Source organism: Patiria miniata, unplaced genomic scaffold (genome assembly GCF_015706575.1).
Source record: "Patiria miniata isolate m_02_andy unplaced genomic scaffold, ASM1570657v1 HiC_scaffold_7, whole genome shotgun sequence".
Classification (NCBI taxonomy): Eukaryota; Metazoa; Echinodermata; class Asteroidea; order Valvatida; family Asterinidae; genus Patiria; species Patiria miniata.
The window spans coordinates 36,514,186-36,533,970 of NW_024037074.1; the positions used below are offsets into that span (position 1 = coordinate 36,514,186).

The 19,785-nt window shown below is 40.4% G+C and overlaps 1 protein-coding gene across 11 annotated transcripts in view; it reads right to left on the reverse strand.

Moving 5' to 3' along the window:
* LOC119746365 (pregnancy zone protein-like) overlaps window positions 1-19,785 on the reverse strand; it is a 49,964-nt gene that overhangs the window by 28,875 nt on the left and 1,304 nt on the right. For all 11 annotated transcript variants that reach the window (XM_038223273.1, XM_038223266.1, XM_038223269.1 and 8 more), the window contains exons 2-13: window positions 14,586-14,781; window positions 13,541-13,709; window positions 13,245-13,297; window positions 12,855-13,041; window positions 11,191-11,275; window positions 9,771-9,888; window positions 7,000-7,126; window positions 5,283-5,398; window positions 3,551-3,721; window positions 3,062-3,304; window positions 1,184-1,265; window positions 520-704 (exon numbers count right to left, since the gene is read on the reverse strand). In XM_038223273.1, coding sequence (XP_038079201.1) covers window positions 520-704; window positions 1,184-1,265; window positions 3,062-3,304; window positions 3,551-3,721; window positions 5,283-5,398; window positions 7,000-7,126; window positions 9,771-9,888; window positions 11,191-11,275; window positions 12,855-13,041; window positions 13,245-13,297; window positions 13,541-13,709; window positions 14,586-14,781 — 1,732 coding nt within the window. The remainder of the gene's footprint in view (window positions 1-519; window positions 705-1,183; window positions 1,266-3,061; window positions 3,305-3,550; window positions 3,722-5,282; window positions 5,399-6,999; window positions 7,127-9,770; window positions 9,889-11,190; window positions 11,276-12,854; window positions 13,042-13,244; window positions 13,298-13,540; window positions 13,710-14,585; window positions 14,782-19,785) is intronic.

The window sequence follows — 19,785 nt, forward strand, 5'->3', positions numbered from 1 at the left end:
CATTTGACTATATCTGCAAACACTTTTGTATTCTTTTTCCAAATACTACACCTTATCTTCATTGAAAACCCTCAGACCTTTAAAATTTATTGACCATCCATGTCAACAACTTATGCCAAAAAAATCTGCAGGTTAAAGATGTATGCCCCGTGCTATCCCATGCTAATAAAAAATTTTTTTTTAAAAACGAATGTTCCATTTGTATGTTTTTACTTTTTAGGTGTCAGCAACTCTGGCTGGAAAGTTAGGGCTTTCATTTTGTGCACAACCTGCCATGTGAGAGCCGAAGTATTGTCGGCCCACAAATTCAAATGTTGCAAAGAGAAAATGCAATTCGTACACTGTCTCATTCAAATGCGAATAACCTTTATATTGCTAGGAAAACAGCGATTAATTGAAAAAAAAAAATCAGGGTCAAACTCAAAAAAAGCAAAGGGAGTACATCTTTAAATCTCTTCCACTGATGTGAATGACCTGAATCGCGTCATGAAAAAACCTTACATTGAACTTCCAACTTACCTTGTTGTCAAACACTTCCTGGACGTCCACTTTAATGCTGTCGGCAACAACCTCCTGATCAGGCCGGATGTAATACACCAGCAGTTTGACCTCTGGTGACATCTTGGAGGTGACTGTGAACTTGTCCTTGCGGGAGTAGAGGCTGCCAGGCTGGGTGATGTTGACCTCGGTTTCAGGGTAGGGGACTGTGTTTGAGCAAAATTCATAATTTCATTCCAGAAATCAGTACTGAATGACAAACCACAATGATGAACAAAAGGGTACTTTCATCAAGGGTATGGAACTTACAACCCCTGAAGAAACAGTAAACCATTTGTGGAAAATATCTTGAAAAATGTGCCCACCGACACCCTATTTTGAAACCACTTTCAATTATTATTTTCTACCAAATGATATCAATTCAGGTGGATTAATTTCACAGGGTATTTGATACCACCAGTTCTGTGTTCACTTTGAGGTAGGTTTCTGTCATTAAATCAGTAGGCACTTTTTTAAGTAGCTGCAAACGATCCAACGTGGCTTTAACTGATTCATGGTGCATCAAGCCCCACGTCAAATAACAATGGCTGGGCGCTACCTCCCAACAAATGATTGAAAAACCTTCCAATTTGTTTGGAAGGACAAAAGAACATTTTGCACTCAGCTTCAAATGTGGTCAACTTACATATGATATCTCTCTTCTTGCGTGGTGCAGCCTCTTCCACAGCAGTGACTGGGACGGTCAGGATTTCACTGCGTGACATGAACTACAAGAGGAATGTCAAGAACCTTATTCATCACAATTCACTCTTATGAAAATTATGTGAACAACACAGCCAAAAAGGTCCAACAGATGACATACACTAAAAGCTAATAAAAGCAATCTACAAAATGAAAGTGCAAGTAGCTGGCATTTCCCATTTTCACCAAGTTTTTTTTACTGCTTTATGAAAACTTAGTCCGTGTTAAGATCAATTGGGCTTTTAAAATATCTTTAGCATTGTTGGACTAAATCTTTAGCAATGTCGGACAGAAAATGTCATTTGCCATTTTCAGATGACATCCTCTACACCATGAGACACACGAAACATATACTATAATTTTCTATACTGAAATCCCTTCTCTTAAACCAGATTTCAAGGTTTTCTGAAACATTTGAATATACTGTAACCTCCGTCCTTTTCGTAATATCTTTCATTGGTGTTTCCTTGAACAACTATCATGGGCATTGCCAGGATTTTTTCTAGAGGGGGGCAAAACATATTTTTGCCAAAACATGCCTGTATTTCTCAACACATTCTCGATTTATCAGTTTTAGAAGGGGCAGGGACATTTTGCCCCCCCCCCCCCCAACCCATTAAATTTACACCACTGTGACTTCGCCCTCTTTTTCTTTCTTTTTTTCTCTTTATTTTCCTTTCTTTTTTTTTCTTTTTTGCTTTTCCGGAGGGGGGGGGGGGGCCCTCGCGACGCCCATGCAAACTATTCACTTATTTAAGGTGATCTCTGTTGGACAAACTAAACAACCTCTACAGGAAATGTCTTTAAAATCAAATTTTAAATCCAAATTTCTCAGAGGGCGACGCTGTCCTGCCAATTTGTCCCCAATGATTCTCATTTCCTGTCAGCTGTCCACACTTCTTGTTTTATGTAAGCGAAGACTACACTGGGTTAAGGGAATTCAGTCCCTGGTCTTATCTCTGACTAACTGTTAGGAATGAATTTCACTTTTTTTTCCCATCACTGGTTGTTCTTGTTCTTTTAACCTTGAGAAGCAGGAAATTGTATGTGTCCTCAGCCAGGCTGTTGGTTCTGGCTGTTAGTCAAGATGACATAAGTTCCAACATGTGTCCCAAGGTTACTTTAACACAGCTGATACAGACCAGCATTCCATTTTGTTTCAGGCAGGCAAAAAGTTTTGTGCATTAATTTTCCATTGACTGCATTAATGTTGGAAATCAACAGATATAGATACATGAGAGTGTTTTAAGCATCGAAGTTTTCTTGAGATTAAAGGTAATATACAACCTTTCCAAACATCAAAAAACAAAACTACCAGTTACGAAATACGGTGACTGCTCTATGTTCCGACACCCCTATGTTCCGACAACCTAGATTGTGTTACTCCCGGTTAGGGTTAGGGTTAGGGCTAGGAATAGGAATTATGTGCAGTCGGAACATAGGGGTGTCGGAACAAAGAGGTGTAATCACGAAATACCTTACATGACTGTAAGTGAATAATAGTCTCAAACATCCTGTGAAATCATGGCACCTGGTGTGCCATCATTTTCAAGAAAACTTTCATTTTTGTGCCATTTCCAATGATGGTCAGCTGACAATCATTGAAAACAAAACCTGACTTTTTTAAACACTGGCCCCAATTTACCAAATTTATTTTGTCCACATTTTGTTTGTAATCGGTTGCACATCAATGAATGGTGATGGTTATTGAGTGCACAAAATGCAACATATGTAAGTAATTGAGCAACATACTATGACCTAAATTCACACACATTTTTACTGAAATTCGAATAAATTTATTAAAAAAAAAATTCGCACCCACCACAAAGAACCACTTGAGGTCTGCCACCGTTTCAGGGTCGGCCGTGAAGTGGGTGGTGAATTCTTGCTCCTCGCCGGGGCTCAACTTGCCGTCGATGGGTGCGACCTGGACAAAACTGCCGCTAGGGGAGTAGCTTGCTTCGGCATTGTGGTAGCCTATGGGGTCATAGATGTAATGGTATTTATAGTAGTCTTCATCTTCCGGATCGTAGGGTCTAACGTTTGCGTAGCCTTCCACGGTAGCCTGGGAAAACAAAAGGTTTTTGCGATTAAAACATTGACAACTGGCAAAGTACGCAATGAATAGGGACAGATGATTAAGTGCAGGACAAATAGGTGCAGAAAAATGGCCTCTTTCAGGGGCCTGGTGCCACATACATTTTGAGTCTTAATTCAAAAGTAGATTTTACATGCGGTAAGAAAGGTCACTTGTTCATTTCAAGTTAATAGCCAGTAATTATAAGAGGACATTTCCAAAATTTCAACTCACAAAGAGGGTCACGTCTCTGGTGTCAATGTCGATATTGTCCATGACAAAATGGATCATGCCGTTTTCCGAGGAGGTGAAGGTACCATTGTAAATATCCTCGTAGTCTGCCATGCCATTGACCTTGACCTCGAAACCTGATGCAGGGGTGCCATCTGGATACGTCACAACAACCTGAGAAAAAAAAAGAAAAAAAAGAAACTGACACATTTCTGGCTGTTTGGATTTCTTTTTATACGGGGTCTCTAAATCTGCAGCAACCTCTAGGGAATTTTCATACTTCTGTGTCCCCTATCTGTTTTGAATTCAACATGGGTCCAAGGGCGGATCCAGGGGGGCCAAAGGGGGCTTTAGCCCCCCCAAATTTTGTCTAGCCCCCCCCCCCCAAAAAAAAAAATTCCATAAAAAAATGCACTAGCAAAATGTAAGAATGTGACCATAGCTCCATGATGCGACGTACGTGCGAACGGGTCTCCCCCTAATTAAATAGTCGCGAGAAGGATGCATTTGTACACTTTTAGTTAACATAGTTTGCATGATTGTAGGATTTATCAGTGCTCCCCATTGAAAATATGGCACGAGCCCCCCCCCTCCCCTCCCCCCTCCCCCCCCCCCCCCCATTGATTTTTGGAGGTCTAAGTGTCCAGAAAAAATAACAGGTCTACATTTCAGCCACCTCCCTGAAAAAAATTACTGGATCCACCCTGCTAGCTCCTCCCCCCCCCCCAAAAAAAATATTGGCTCTAGAACCGCGCCAGCTTGCTAGTGTGAAACAGGTTCCCCAAATCTCTGTATTTGACACGGGTCCAACACAGCGACTTAGGACAGCGTGAAGGATGCTTTTGATTAATTGGCATTTCATATGAACAATTTACCAAGAGTGAAGTGGACAAGAACATTTGCCAGCAAGTCAGCAAGTATGCGGCGATGTTGAACGTTAAGAAATCGACTGGAGTGGCGTTTGAAACCTGCAGCCTCCGGAAGGTTCAAACTCTCCTGAAGTGATTTTCTCTTTTTTTAAATTTTATAGTTATGTATAAATACACCTAGTCAGTTCCCCTTGGTGGTTTGTTTGACGTTTTGTAATAAAAAGCTGTATCCTCTCCGAGTTATCGCCAGTGTTGCTATAGCATCGTGACTTTGGGCGTGATCCCTGGCTGCATGGCATACATGGGTTTATGGCTTCTGACTAGCGCCCTTCATTGAGAAATCAGGGAACTGCCAACATAGGGCTTGATAGCTCAGTTGGTAGAGCACCAGTACAGGGTTCCAGAGTTTGTACATTCATACCCCACTCCAGTCAATTCTTTGCAAGTTCGACCTTCACTTTTGTTTTCACTACCTAGCTGGGCTGCCGAAACAGACTTCTTTTAAACAGTGTCTCATAAAAAACAATGTGCATACATGTAAAACTTGTATCCTGAGGCAATCAAGTTAGTGTTTGTAATGAACAGATCTAATAACTTAACCCTAAACAGTTAATAAAATTAGACACAAATTGATCTTTCATCTTTCCCGTATCCCAATAATTTTTGACTCGCCAGCCAGGCTACTTAAGAATAATTTGACAAGCCCACCGCTGTTTTGACTAGCATTTGGTAGCGGGCTACCGTTAAAGTGGAACCCTGCTTTGTTTAATTTAACTTAATAATATTTTGAATTTAGAGAAGACAGGGGAAGTTAACAGATTGACAGAGTTTTGAAATGACTTCACTCAAGTATTGATAGCACTCACCCACGCATCGAAGGGCATACCAGGCTTGAATGTTGTCGGTCCTTTGAATGTTATGAGCAGAGGGTCCGTGGTGATAATTCCTGATTTGCTTAGAACGGTCTCGGACAGTGTGACACCTGAAAGCAAAGACATTAAATTTGGAAAAGGTGAATAAGGATTTATAGAATATCAGGCCACCACAATCAGATAGCATTACTGCGGTGGAACCACAGTGGGTGCAATGGTGGCAGAATGTTCATTGCTGCAGCATTGTCTCAACAGCTGAAAGTGGGGGAGCAAAGATATGTTAAAAAGTGCCACTGCGCATGCACATGGCACCAACACATAATGGCTCATAATTGTTAACCCAGATTTGTGTATACAGTCAATGCTTATGTCAAATATCTTTCCAGCGCAATGGTTTCCTTGACAATGAAGACCGCCAATGCACTACCTACCCATCACTACATTGTTCCGGTACCTGTATAGGCCATCAGTAAACTATAGAGGCCACAACAAGGGCACAATATAAAGGAGGGAGGCTTGGGGAGACAGATTTGTGCCCTCATTTTTTTTGGAGGGAACACAAGTTCGTTTACACAAACTCTCATTTAATTTTCTGAATTTGGGGATGGGAATAAGGGGTGGGGTGGGAGATGGTGGATGGAGGTGGGGCCGGGATGAGTGATAGGGGATGGGAAATGGGAGATGGGGTGGGCTTGGGGGTGGGCTGGGCTTGAGATGGGTCTCGGGTGTTGTGGGAGTAGGGGTGGTGGAGTGGGTGCAGGGTTGGGGTCAGTGCAGGGGTGAAGTGGGGGAAGGGATAGAGTGGGGGGTAGGGGCTGGTGGGGAGGGGTGGTTTTGTGGGGTGGGGTCAAAGGGGGAGGAAACAGGCCAGGGACAGGGGGTGGGGGTCCCCCATTACACAATGTTGTCTACACTTTAGCACTCAATGATAATGCACATCAGAGCAGGTCAAAAATAGTCACCGTTGCACACAAGTTCAGTACCAAGGACACCGACAGCTGATTTATGTACCAGCACACACCCACACAAGGTTAGGATCTTGCGATTAACAAGGAATGTTGAAAGCCCAAAAGAAAAAAGGAAACTGACAAAAAAGAGCATTTCAGTGTCACATCATTCAGTCATCGTAGCACAAAGTCAAAGGGTACCATGTGCCACCCTCCATTACATGTAGGGATCTTTGACAAACTTTCCAATGAAGGTCACAATGTGCTTTTTCTAAAGGAGCGCATTCCTAAACCACTTCAATGCCGTCTTCAAAGCCTCAATTTTTAATAATCTTTGACATTAGACCCGGAGCACTCAATCTATTTTCCGCCCTGAAGTAACAAATCCTTAACAACAAGGTGCAAGTTTTAAAGTACTTCTATTTGGTTTGAACATTAAATGCTTTTAAAAAAAATGTATTTTAGACCAGAGAGCAAAAGTCAAAGTTGATTTTCAACCCCTGTTGTAAGCCCTACTTATTTATTATGTCCATTTTATTCATTTCTCAACCAATCCATCGTCAATGACCAGATAAATATCCAGACCAACTTTTTCTAAAGAAAAACAAACCAGTAAAAAATTCAATTCAAAGGGAATTTAAAAATACAACCAAAATTTAAAATGTAATTAAAAAAAGAACAGAAATATACAGTATTTAAAAATTATAGTGATAACATTTAAAGCCAAACATGAACAATTAAGTGACAAAATTCTCTATGCTTACCGGTAGCCTCTTCGGTGAAATTAACGTCAACTTTTAGCCTACTGGACCAGATGGAAAAGTCACTGTAGTTGAGAAGCATGGCCTCACCAGAGACTATGATGGTGCCACATCCTGAAACTCCAGTATCCTGGCAAATAAAAGATTTGAATAACAACAAGCTTGGTTTGTGAAAACTACTAATGGTTTGAATGTTTAAGAAATCTCTAGGCAAATTGATTGCTTGATTCCCCTTAAAAAAATCGATAATGAAATAAACGCAATTTTTGGGATGGGGGGGGGGCAAATACTTACGTCTAAATTTACTTGTGAAAAGTTGAACAAAGAAATGGCTGGAGCGGGGTGTGAACCCTGCGACCTCCGTATTTCCTTTCCGGTGCTCTACCAACTGAGCTATCCAGCCCTATGTTGGCGGTGTCCCAATTCGTAAATATCTTTGTTCTCCTAGTCAGTTTCTCTTTGTTGTTAAATTCATTTATTTACATGTATGTAAGCATTCAATGAGCTTAAAGTTGCATTCCCTGTGCTGTTTTTCGAATTTCATTCCAAAAATAAATTGCTTTTCTATTTTGCTATTTATCTAGCAATACAGTTATCAACTGCAAAAATCGTCCCATGTTAAGTTATTGAATCATTGTTTTATACACTTTCAAATTATTGGCTGCCCAGACAATAAGTTTGTTCTTGTGGGAATGCTGGGTAGGCTGGTTCCAACCCCATAAGCAGTCATTGCGGAGTAGGCTGGTTCCTGCCCCACAATCAGTATTATACAGAGAAGCCAGTTTGTTCGCAAAGCGGCTCTGTTTTGTGCCCAAAACAAACACCCCTTTTCAGAAGATTGCAGACATTCAAAAAAGAAAAAAAAGGAGGTTTTGGGTTGAAATATAAAGTTGAAAATGTATTAATAGAAGGAAATCAAATTTGTTAAAGAGCACAAGGAATGCATCTTAAAATTTCCACAAGTCGGATGGTTTTTAGTTTGTAGAACAGGTCGGTTTCATGGTCAACTAAAGATCTCAGGGGACTTTCTAATCTGTAAGCCATTGCTTCAAGCAGATAGTTCACTGACAAGTCTGGACTGAACCAGCAGGTATGGCAATTCGTGATTTTTAACTGGATACCTGCATGTTTCTTCAGATAAAACTATTTTAATGACCATGTCTGTAGGGTAACATCTGGTTCTCATATTTAACCCCCCCCCCCCCTCCCCCAATTGAAGGACAGGGTACGTGACTACCTGGGAATGTAGGCATCACTGAACCCATCTTTATCTACATAACTTTTTAAAGGGAAAGAACAACATTTACTTTTGCTGCAATTTTCAGAAATAAATGGATTTGGAGGATTAGTTTGTTATAGAACTATTGTTAAACTGACTTGTTTCTCGTTTTGGGCTTGAAGGTGCTGGAAAAACCAAGAAAACCAATCAGGTTCTTGTAGTCTGGTTCCCTTACCCCAATTAAGATGAAACGGAGCAATTAATACACTTTGGGGAATTGTAAAGTCAGAGAATCAGTCTAGCAGGCTTGTACCCCTTCACAGGTGTGCAATCCATTGCAAAGAAAAGGCAGAATAACTAAATATGACTTTTTTTTTGAAAAAAGCCAGTTTTCTCCAACGCTGGTCGGCCGACCAGCGTTGGAAAAATACAGTGTTTCTTGAAAAGGTCAGCACACCAGGAGCCACGATTTTAAAGGATGCTTTAGACTGTTATTCCCTAATAATTCAGTAAGGTATTGCATGATAACTTGATCATTTCGGTTTTTGATGTTTGCAAATGTTGTATTTTCCCTTTAATTCTCTTGGCGCTATGTTTAGCATTATGTAGGCTGATTGTAGAATATGCTTGTCCTGTTTGGAATCAATCCACAAGGATTTGCAATCCAGCCGGATTTTACAAGGGACTATCTTAAACAAGACGCAATGAACTGTAATATGGCGGACTACTTGGATTATCCTCAGAGGCCGTCAATGCTAAACCTTGCCTCACTGGAATATAGAAGGAAACTGTTGAGTTTATGTTTTTGTTACCAAATTTTTAACAATCTAACAAGTCTCGACAATTCTTTGTTTTGGAGTAGCTTGTGTGGCATGTTTTGTGCTTTCATTGGCCCAAAATTTTATGAATCTTTAACGGCAAAGAAAATAAACGTGATTAATCTACTTGTAGATAAAGTGTTCAGGAGAAAACTTACAACTTTTCACATCTTATGTGCCAAATGCAATGCCTTCACAATATACCTATTCCGTGGAACTCGCTTCCTATTGAAATTCGTTGTTCCACCTCAGTCTCATCCTTTAAAAATGTGTTAAAAATTTCAAGATTTGTGGTGACGGTTGGTTTTTAGCTTCTTAGCTTTTTCACTCACCTCGAACTAAGGGTATTAGGAAAGAGAAAAATTCCCCTTAAATACCAAACTGTTTGTTGCACTTTAATCTGGCATTCCGTTGTCAAGTCCTTGCTGTTTAAAATTAGCATTTATCAACTATTTTTTAGTCGTGAAATGCAAGATACCGGTTATTTTCCTTTAAAACACTTTCATTCCATAATTTTTATACTTTTTTAATATCTGTATAGTGGACATTATCAAAGATTACAAATATTGATACATCTGAAAATAAGAAATCACCATTTTCATTTTTTTTTTTTTTTTTTCTGCATTTTTCTCCACTACTGCCAGTGCCCAGCTTTGTCTAATTTTGCAAGAACACCTTACATTTATGTTTTGCATTTATTTCAGCTGAGTTCACAAAAGGAAGAACTGTCCACTTACAGCTGACTCAAATCGGAGGATTGGCCTGGGTTCAATGTTGCCATACCACGATCTGTATTCTTCATCGATAGTGATGTCTGCACTGTACAAGCCTCTTACAGGCTGTCCATAAGTGTACCTGCCCAAAAATACAAAGCAACAAAACAAACAACTTAAGACTGTCGTTTAATCAAATGGCTCTCTCAAGCTGAATGACACTTACATTTTGTCACCGTCGCCACAAACAGGTATTTACAGAACCGGGATATTTGGGGTTTCATAATCTGACATCCCCCACAGTGCAGCACTTTTAAAGCGCACCCCGTGCATTTTCTGTTTCACGAACTGACACTGATCTTAATTTTACCAATTGAAATGCTTTTTAATCAAAAATTTGTATAATCACACAAGTACACGGATAGATTAAATTCCTCTCAGTCCTTTCAAACCGTTTTTCTCCATTCTGTATTGCTGCATCATGCTTGGGTGTCAGTTCGTGAAAACGAAAATGTACGGGGTGCGCTCTAAAAGTGCCGCACTGTGGAGGATGTCAGTTCGTGAAACCCAAACTATCTCGGTTCTGTAAATACGGGCACGTGCAGCGCACTTACGCGCGCATGAGTGTCAGTTCGTGGTGACGGTGACGATTTACAAATGTACGTATCAGACATTTAGAGCACCAATTGACAAGTACGAAATGCAATTTTGAATGCATTACATTGAATGTACATCTTCCTGCAACAATGTCTGAGACATTACAGTCATTATTCATTTGTCCTTTCGTCTGTATCATCTTGTACAGTTATATTTCCAACCACTATGACGGCAAGCACAAGTGAATTGAAAAAATTTGAATGAGAATATCCTAAAAATCTATGATTTGGAGTTCATGGATACTTCAGTCTGCAGCTGAATTTAATTCAGACGTTCTTGGAGACATTTTGGGGGCATTTTTGTTTTGTTTTGGGGTGTTCCACTGACTAGCGTTCAAAGGCGGGTCGGGGGGGGGGGTGCAACAGGGGCCAGGGCCCCCACCCCCCCGAAACCATCCCATTTTTTTTCTTTAAGTGACATCGCCATAAAGACAGGCACTGCGTTCACCACCATCTTTTCCTCAACAAAATTTGATTAAAGTGGTCAGAAATTAATTGCCTCAGACCCCACCACAGAGCATCTAAAATCCACACATTTTTTCGGAGCCTTTGAGCGGACCCCAGACCCCAAACCATAATATTTTGGACCCACTGTTTTGGGGGACTAAAATCTGTTTTGGCCCCCTCCCCCAAAATGTGTTCTGGATCCGCCCGTGCTCAACTTTCAACTTGCCGTGCTGCAAATTTATGGAACTTTGTCTGCTCAAGGCCAACACAATGGATTGGTGCATTAACTATACATGTACCTGCATGCATGGTAGACCATAGTATTTAAAAGCAGTGATTACCTTGCACAAATGCGGACCTCAAATTCCTCATCATTGGTCAGGATGAATGGCGGGAGGTCGGCTGTTATCTCAAACTTTGGCAGCACTGCAAACACAACCATGAAATAAAAGAATTACAACATCTGCTTTGGTAATCTCATATTACATAATCTGTCCTTCACAATGTCTTGAATAAAACTGACCAAGGCTGTTAGCTGAATGTGAATGGAAGTCCCAAATTATTTGTTTTAAGTGAATGCAATCTCAATAATTCCTTTCCTCTTGACACAATGTTCCACACAATTTCTTCTTCTTCTGACCTTCTGATAATGAGGACCTCACAAATCGGAGGAAAAAATATAAGCATTACCCTCACAAAATGTTCTACCACAGAACCACTACACAAACTTAAAAGAAGAAAAAATGACTGGATTCTACTTTTATCATAGTAGGTGTAGGTGTGGTAATACTTTTGAATAAACAAGAAAAACATACAAAACTGCTGCAAACTATATTTACTGACAGGATTGAACTGAAATATAAAAATCAAAAAAAGGCCTGATGTTTCAACACTAGCAGTGTTTCCCTCAAAGTCAAATGCAAAATGACAGGGGAACAGACAAATATCAAAAGCTCTTAATTTTTCCTCACACAACATAATATTTGCAAAGGTTTGTGTTGGTTTGTACTATAAGCCCAATGGAGTTCATAATTAAATGACGCAAAATTTTATTAAAAAAAGGAAAAGAAGCTATAATCCATTAGCTTGTGATCAAATCCCTACAGCAAAGGTCAAGATACCTTTTGACATCTTAACACCGATGCCAGGACCAGTTCTTATTCACTCTCCCTCCAAGCCAAGGATTGAACATTAAAATATGAAATGCAAAGGCAATTCCCCAAGGAAATTCCGGCTGGAATGCCCTATAGTCAGCTGGTCGGCCAGTTGATTCAACCCAACCGACCCTTATTTGTCCCACTATCGACCTTCACCCTTCAGACCTAGATTTATGGAATAACTACATGTCCAGGGTCCCAAAAGAGAATTGAAACTTTTTTCCAGATGTGGCCCTAAAAAAAGAAGAAGCCAAAGAACTCTGGTAGTCAAAAGGACTTCACTTCCTGCCACGTGGGCCGTACTTCCCATAACCCTTTGAAAAAAATGTTGGGAGTTGACCAACTTTTAGGGTCTACTGAACTGTTTTGCAGATATCGGTCTATTATCAGTTGATCAAACTTGAGTATGCCTGCATGACCTACTTAATGTTAGGATTCAAAGGTGTATCCAGGTTTTTGAGCAGAGGGGTTTTTCTTTCTGAAAAGCAGCCAGAAATTATTTTAGATACTTTCTTTTTGTAAAATTGGAGTGAGAAGTGTTGGGGGGGGGGGGGTAGTAAAGTATGTGAAGAGCTGGTGATTTTGTATTTCTGAATTTTTTTTTTGGTAAAAAAAGGCAACATGTGGCCGTTGCCAGCCATCCTCGCCCCCACCCCTAAATCCCCCCCCCCCCAACCAATGCTCCAACCACCCCACATACCCCGCTGTTTAATGCTAAGTTTTCATAGGCATTAGGCAGTTGTGCTTTGCTATATGCATAGGTACACTTTCGCAATGGCTTCACAAACATTGTTGTAAACAAATACATGTAATATGTCAAAAGGAGTTGGGACAAAAATCACACTTACCATATTCATCAACTTTGAATGTTCTCTCGATCCTCTCACTGTCACGGACGACAACAATTTTCCAATCTCCGAGGGGCGGATCTGAGCTCATGGGTAATTCCAAGTCAATCAATGCATCCGGACTGGACTGGTTCAGCCACTGGGCTACCCGAATACCTGATGGGGTCTCCACCCAAATGTCAGAAGCCTTTGGGAGATGAATGCACGAAAAACAAGAAATGATCTTGCAAATTTACACCAAGTGTACATTACTGCTCCTGCATTGCAAAATGTTTTCATCAAATGAAATGATTTCATTTCAACTGCAAATTATTGAGAATGTGTTTTGTCTTTTTTGCAAAAGCTGATATCACTGTTGGTAAAAAAAATATGAACAAGAAATCAACTTACCACTGTTTTGTCAGGTTTCAAGTCACTGTCTAATGTGAGAACCCGGAACTTGACTGAAATAAATCATACATCACTAATTAGTAAATATTTCAATGAAATTTTAATACACAGGCCTAAGTCGAGTTTCCACAAGTGGCAAAAATAATCGATTCGGGAGATTCAAACCTTTTTTAAAATGCTACATGGAAAAACATTGCCCCAGCATTTTAGGGTTAAATAACAGGTCTTTTGATTGGTCAGGAGTTATCGCGCCACAAGTAACAAATGATCTGATTGGTTGAAAGAGGGATCATTACTGGGCTGCCCTGGCTTGTAGATTGGCTTGTCCGTCTGCACGTAGGTTTCTGACCCTTGCTTGAAGATGGCCACCTTCTTCTGATCCACCAATTCAGGCTCAGCAGCCGACAGTCTCTTCATCATGGCTTTGAGGATAACCGTCTTGGGAGACTCTTCAACAGCTGGTATCTAGAACACAAAGATGATGTTTATTTCAAACAGGTTTTGCTGTGCATTATGAATAGTGGTTAGGGTTCTTGACTCATGATTAGAGCATTAGGGGTTCGAATCTAGCAGCTGGTCATTATGTTGTGTCCTTGGGCAAGCCACAACCTCCACTTGCCTCTCTCCACCCAGGAGTATAAATGGGTACCGGCATTAGCTGGGGAGTAAGCTGTGATACACTGGCATCCCATCCAGGGGGAAGAGAAATCTTCTCAGTCGTTTCATGCCAAGGAAACTGGAGACAGACTTTAATTTAATTATGAATACATTTTGGTCTATGAATCTGGCTGACAACAGAAGTATTTCAATCGTCTATGGACTCAGTTCACAAGAACCACTTGAATGAGTAAAAAGAGAAAACTGATGGGCAGGTTCACGTTGATAAAGATAAAAAAAAAAAAACCCAGTCCATTCGCACATGAAAAGTACCAGTGCAGGCACTGATTGTCTTGAGTAGATTACAATGTGTTGTCTACTGTTAAAAGCGTTCACTTGATTCAGCCTATAGTGTTTATCAAAGGCTCTTGGGAAATATAAAGGTTATTCACTTTTGAATGAGTCATCAAACCAAATAATCCACCGACGTGTAGTTATTGAATTGTTTCCTCACAACAATCAAATTTTTGGCTGCCGGACAATAATTCAGCTCTGACAGGGCAGTTTCATTTGTGCCCGAAACGATATTCCTTTTCAGAGGGTTACAGACGTCCAAAATTGGGATGAAGTTGCGTTTTTGCCTCAACAAACATACAAGTTGAAAATTCGTAAGGAGAAAAAAAATCAAGATCTTTAAAAAGTTCACAGTAAACTTGTAAACAAACAAACAAACCAAATACCTACCTCCACCTTGCCACAAGCTGTCCCAAACTCCACGTCGAATGGTGGGGCCCTTGAGATCTCCGTGACGTTGTTCTCCATGAAGATCAGCGTGACCTCGACGGGTTCATCCGTGTCCTGGATGGTGGCACAGATGGATTCCTCCTTGCCCGAGAAGAGAACCCTGGGTGAGACCACCAGGTAGCCATAAGGTGGTGGTCTGTAGGGTGGAATATAGACACAACAAGAAAGAGATGAGGCTGTGTGTAGCATCTGTGTTTATCCTCAACCCTTTAAGATCCTTCAAAATCTACCGGGACTCTGGGAGGTTTGAGGATTTTGAAGGGTTGTCGTAAGTAGGGCCAAGTGGGTAATTATCTAACTAGATCCCTCTTGACATACTGAGAATGTTCTTTTGGGTTCTTAATGCAGAGTGGAGGATTCAGGAGGCCAACTGCAGGAAAAATTGGGAACTTGGGAAGGGGTGGTTAGTTTATCAGAAATTTTTCAAAGAATCTTTCCTTTGGACCACCAGCTATTCTCCATTCAACAGGTGTATTTTCAGCAAGGTGGAACAGTCTAGATTAGTCACTAGAACTTAATTATTACAGGCGATGAGGCGAACAATCCTCTACTTTCTTAGTGGTACTGGTAGGTGGAATCACTTTTCCTGCGGCAAATGTTTGGGACGCCCTTCATGGTTATTTCATTTCATTCCTACAAGCACTTGTCTGAATAAAGTACATGTATTGGAGAAAACCACTATGATCCAAAGAAGTGAAATCCAGTGGTTAACAGCCCATGAAATTGGTCCAGTAATGGGCTCCCCAGGGTAGCTCCATGGGGTAATTCCTAGGGGAGCCACTGCCCTTGGCAGTCTTCAGAGCAGATATGCTGTACTCATAATAGATATGTACTGAACTCAAACATCAAATTCAAGAAATCACCTGGCTGAGAATCATTGATAAAAGCTGTGTTCAGGCAGGAATGTCTTCATGTTTGATGTACACGTAAAGAGGACGATCGTTTGACTCAAAACCAAAAGTTGATTTGTTCTTTCTTTTTCATTTTTCTAGGGCTGCAAGCTTTAGCATTCAACAGTTCACATTCAAAAGACCAGGTGCAAAATACTGCCGGTAAAGAATGTTTTAAACCCAGAGATTCCTCTTACAATGGCAGCTTTTTCGTGTGCAAGGTCATGCCTCAAAGACTGCAATACATTTTCCATAAATGACGCAATGTATCACCAATAACCTTCAATCTGAACATCCATATACCCCTGTGGGTATCATGCTGAGGCTAGTTGAATGACAGACGAACAAGTGTCATAAATGCACATCAGCTTTTCCAATCTGTCTGGTGTGATCAAGAAGTAAATTTATTGTGTCCTAGGCCTTTAACAACTGAGAAGTAATTTTCCAAAAGGGCATGATAGATGTGCCAATCCTATCCACCACTTCCTCAGTTTTAAAACTTTCGGCAAGTACATGTATATGAAACTGAAAATCAAACAGCAAATACTGCCTACATGTACAGTACTTGCCATTTTGGATCCTTTCTCGTGAAGGGCAAGTCTTTTGTTCGTTTGTAAAACATGATACACGCCATTTTGTTCCCTTTTTATGTCACCCTCTCCTGGTTGCCGACCCCTTCTCCCTTTAACACCACTGATCAAAAGGGCCATCCTAGGTCCTCTGACTGACTGAGACATAGTATTGCGCCAAGACACTAATGATTGATAGTGGATGGTACATAGTGTGCCCTCTCATGGCACAACAATTATACCAGCGGGCCTACTCGCACTAACGTCTTGTCCATTTCATATCAGTGGTTTAAATTTTGCTTTATTTTCTCCGTAAGCTTTCCTACGAACCAATCAGCGATTGAGAAAAAGTTCAAAGGCTCTCCCAACGGTTGTAAACACACAGGCTTTATACATGTACGTACGGTGACGGTGACCCAGCATCATATCAACTTCCTAGGGAACCAACCAGTGATCAAGAAATGGTTCGATGGCTGGCCAAACACGTTGTAAACATTCGCGACGCAGTGATTCAGGGCGCGAAGGCACGACTACTGCGGCAAATGGGAACTGCTGTTTTGTTCAAATTTATACAGATGGTCCAATTTACATAACATGGCCACGCCCCCATTGACCAAGATGTTACTAAGAGAACGTAAAAAATCAATTATGCAAGGCGCGACAGAACATTGCAACTATCACTCTTAAACCCTAACCCCCTAGGCCCTTGTTGCTTACAACCATCCTCAATCCTCCAAAATCCTCCAAAATTTTGCAACTCCGCCTAAATTTTTCAAAATTGTCAGACAGTCCTGCCTCAAAATGCATTCATCCTCAATCCTCCAAAATCCTCCTCATCCCAAAACTTTGCACTCGTGTTTAAATGAAGGATAACCAACGCCAAATCCTTCAAAATCATCAGACAGTCCTGCCTCAAAATGCATTCATCCTCAATCCTCCAAAATCCTCTTGTGCTTCAATCACCATTCATCCTCAATCCTCCAAAATCCTCATGTGCTTCAATCACCATTCATCCTCAATCCTCCAGAATCCTTATTTGATTCAATCACCATTCATCCTCAATCCTCTAGAATCCTCCAAAACCGCCAGGAGGATTTTGGAGGAGTGAGGTGGGTTAGGGTTCACTGACGTTTTTGGCCAAGACTATAACCGAGACACTGATTGACTGATTAAATAATTTAGAATTAACTAAGACCAAGGAGCTATAAAAACAAGGTTGTGTTGTCCAAGCCTTGCCTGTTTTAATTATTATTCACAATTACGCACATCTCTCTTGTACATCTCTACATTTCACCATGTACACTTGCAATGTCTTCAAGGCCACCTTGTCTGACTTCCAGAGAAAAAAGTCAGAACATAGTTATCCCACTGGTTTTGGTATTTCAGAAACTGTAACCCATAACCCATGTGTTGAGAAAGTTAATATGTTAAGGACAGGAAACCACAGATTGAATTATTGAGATCACAGCAGGCATAATTTGTGTTGAAGGTAACAATGTCCCTGAAAATAATTACCAGCGAGAAATTATGAAATGTGTTATTAAAAGAGCAGGAACCTTGGAGCCTATCCAGTAATAACCAGTCTGTTCTTTGTTCAGATTTTAATGGCACACATAAGTATAAAAGTGATAAAACGAGGAAATCAGCTGATCTAACTCAAGGAAAAGTTGCATGACCAGAGTAAGAAAGTGTGGGGGGTTTTGAGAAAGCAAATAAATTTGATGATCATACAGTACCATCCACCATAGGACAGACAAGCTAGCTCCAAATTTGTGCCAGTCCAAACTCCAAGGCCAAATGTGGGATGTTGCTGTCTAGACTTCTGTTATTTAACCCATTTTTTAAGAGGTAATTAATGTACCTTCTGTGTTTCCTAGGCATGGCCTAGTCTAAAATGACCCCAGCTGTGACATCAATTTGTCACAAAGACTCTCAATAAAAAAAACTGGAGCAAAGAAATTAAAAAAGTGCTTTACCCACCGACTGTAGACCTACTGGATGTGAGGGCATTCCACATAATTACTTTATCAGATGATGGAGAATTTTTGAAAAACCCTAACCCACCTCACTCCTCCAAAATCCTCCTGGTGGTTTTGGAGGATTCTAGAGGATTGAGGATGAATGGTGATTGAATCAAATGAGGATTCTGGAGGATTGAGGATGAATGGTGATTGAAGCACATGAGGATTTTGGAGGATTGAGGATGAATGGTGATTGAAACACAAGAGGATTTTGGAGGATTGAGGATGAATGCAATTTGAGGAAGGACTGTCTGATGATTTTGAGGGATTTGGCGTTGGTTATCCTTCATTTAAACACGAGTGCAAAGTTTTGGGATGAGGAGGATTTTGGAGGATTGAGGATGAATGCATTTTGAGGCAGGACTGTCTGACAATTTTGAAAAATTTAGGCGGAGTTGCAAAATTTTGAAAAATTTTGGAGGATTTTGGAGGATTGAGGATGGTTGTAAGCAACAAGGGCCTAGGGGGTTAGGGTTAAGGAATGTGCAACTTTTCTCTATGGGTTCAACACCATGGATGCTTGAATACCCTTTGAAATTGTGCAAACTTAAAATGAGTCATTGGGTTCTGGTACAGTACAAGATATCGAAGGATTCAGGAATGTTTCTAAGTAAGCAACTATTACAACGAGCTAGGGTTAAGATATTTATGCAGAAAACTTAAAAAAAAATTTTTTAAAGCCTCAAGAAGATGACTTGTTAGGCCAAGAAGAACTATTATCTGCCTTAACCCCTGACCCTGAGCCCATTTATGGAGAGAATTGATGGTTGCACCTTGGGTAGGACAAATAAACAATGGCCACAGGTGTTGGGTAACTTAATGCCTACATCACTTGCATAAGGCTACATTCTTTGCTCCCTGATTATGCAAGTAAAGACCTAGGAACTTATCCAATTACACCTGCCAATGCCCCCCCCCCAACACCCCCCCCCCCTTCCCCTCAAAAAAAGAAGATTGCTTGTACATATGCATGTAGGAAGTGCATGATGTAGGCATGATATGGGATCAAACACTTATCCCAAAAAGCTTACTTCGATTAAATATCATACTGAGTACTAAACAGCTCCTGCAAAGTGCAATTATTCCGTCCAGCTTGCTGTCATTTAGAAGAAATCAAGAAATGTATGTGATTTCCAACAATCAGTCAATTGATTTTAAAAAGTGCTACCAATGTGTTTTTATTCCTCCATGGTGCAACACGTGTGTGTTGAAAAAATCATGTTTTGTTATCAGAAGGTTGTACATGGTTTTTCACTGTTTTCTAAAAAAAAAAATGCAGTATCCACTGAGCTGAAAACTTTTCAACAGGTCAGGCTTTGCACATTCTTCTTTTGAATTTTTAGTTAGTGTTAATCATTAATTAAAAATGAACTAAATACATGAAAAGCAAATGATCCTATATACGCCTTTAAATCAGAGTATAAATCACATTATCACGTTATGGACAGTATTCTAATAGCTCATTGGCACACAAATAACTTCAGAAGGCCTATAAGGAAAGTATTGAAGGTTTAAAAGCCTCTCTTATATCGATACAAACATATATTTTTGTTTTCTATTTTTATGGGTGGCCTTCTGGTTCCTACTACTATCCTACAGGTAGCTATAGATAGGCCTAGCTATAGATGCATACAGACTACAGTTCAGGACAAAGTTTAGG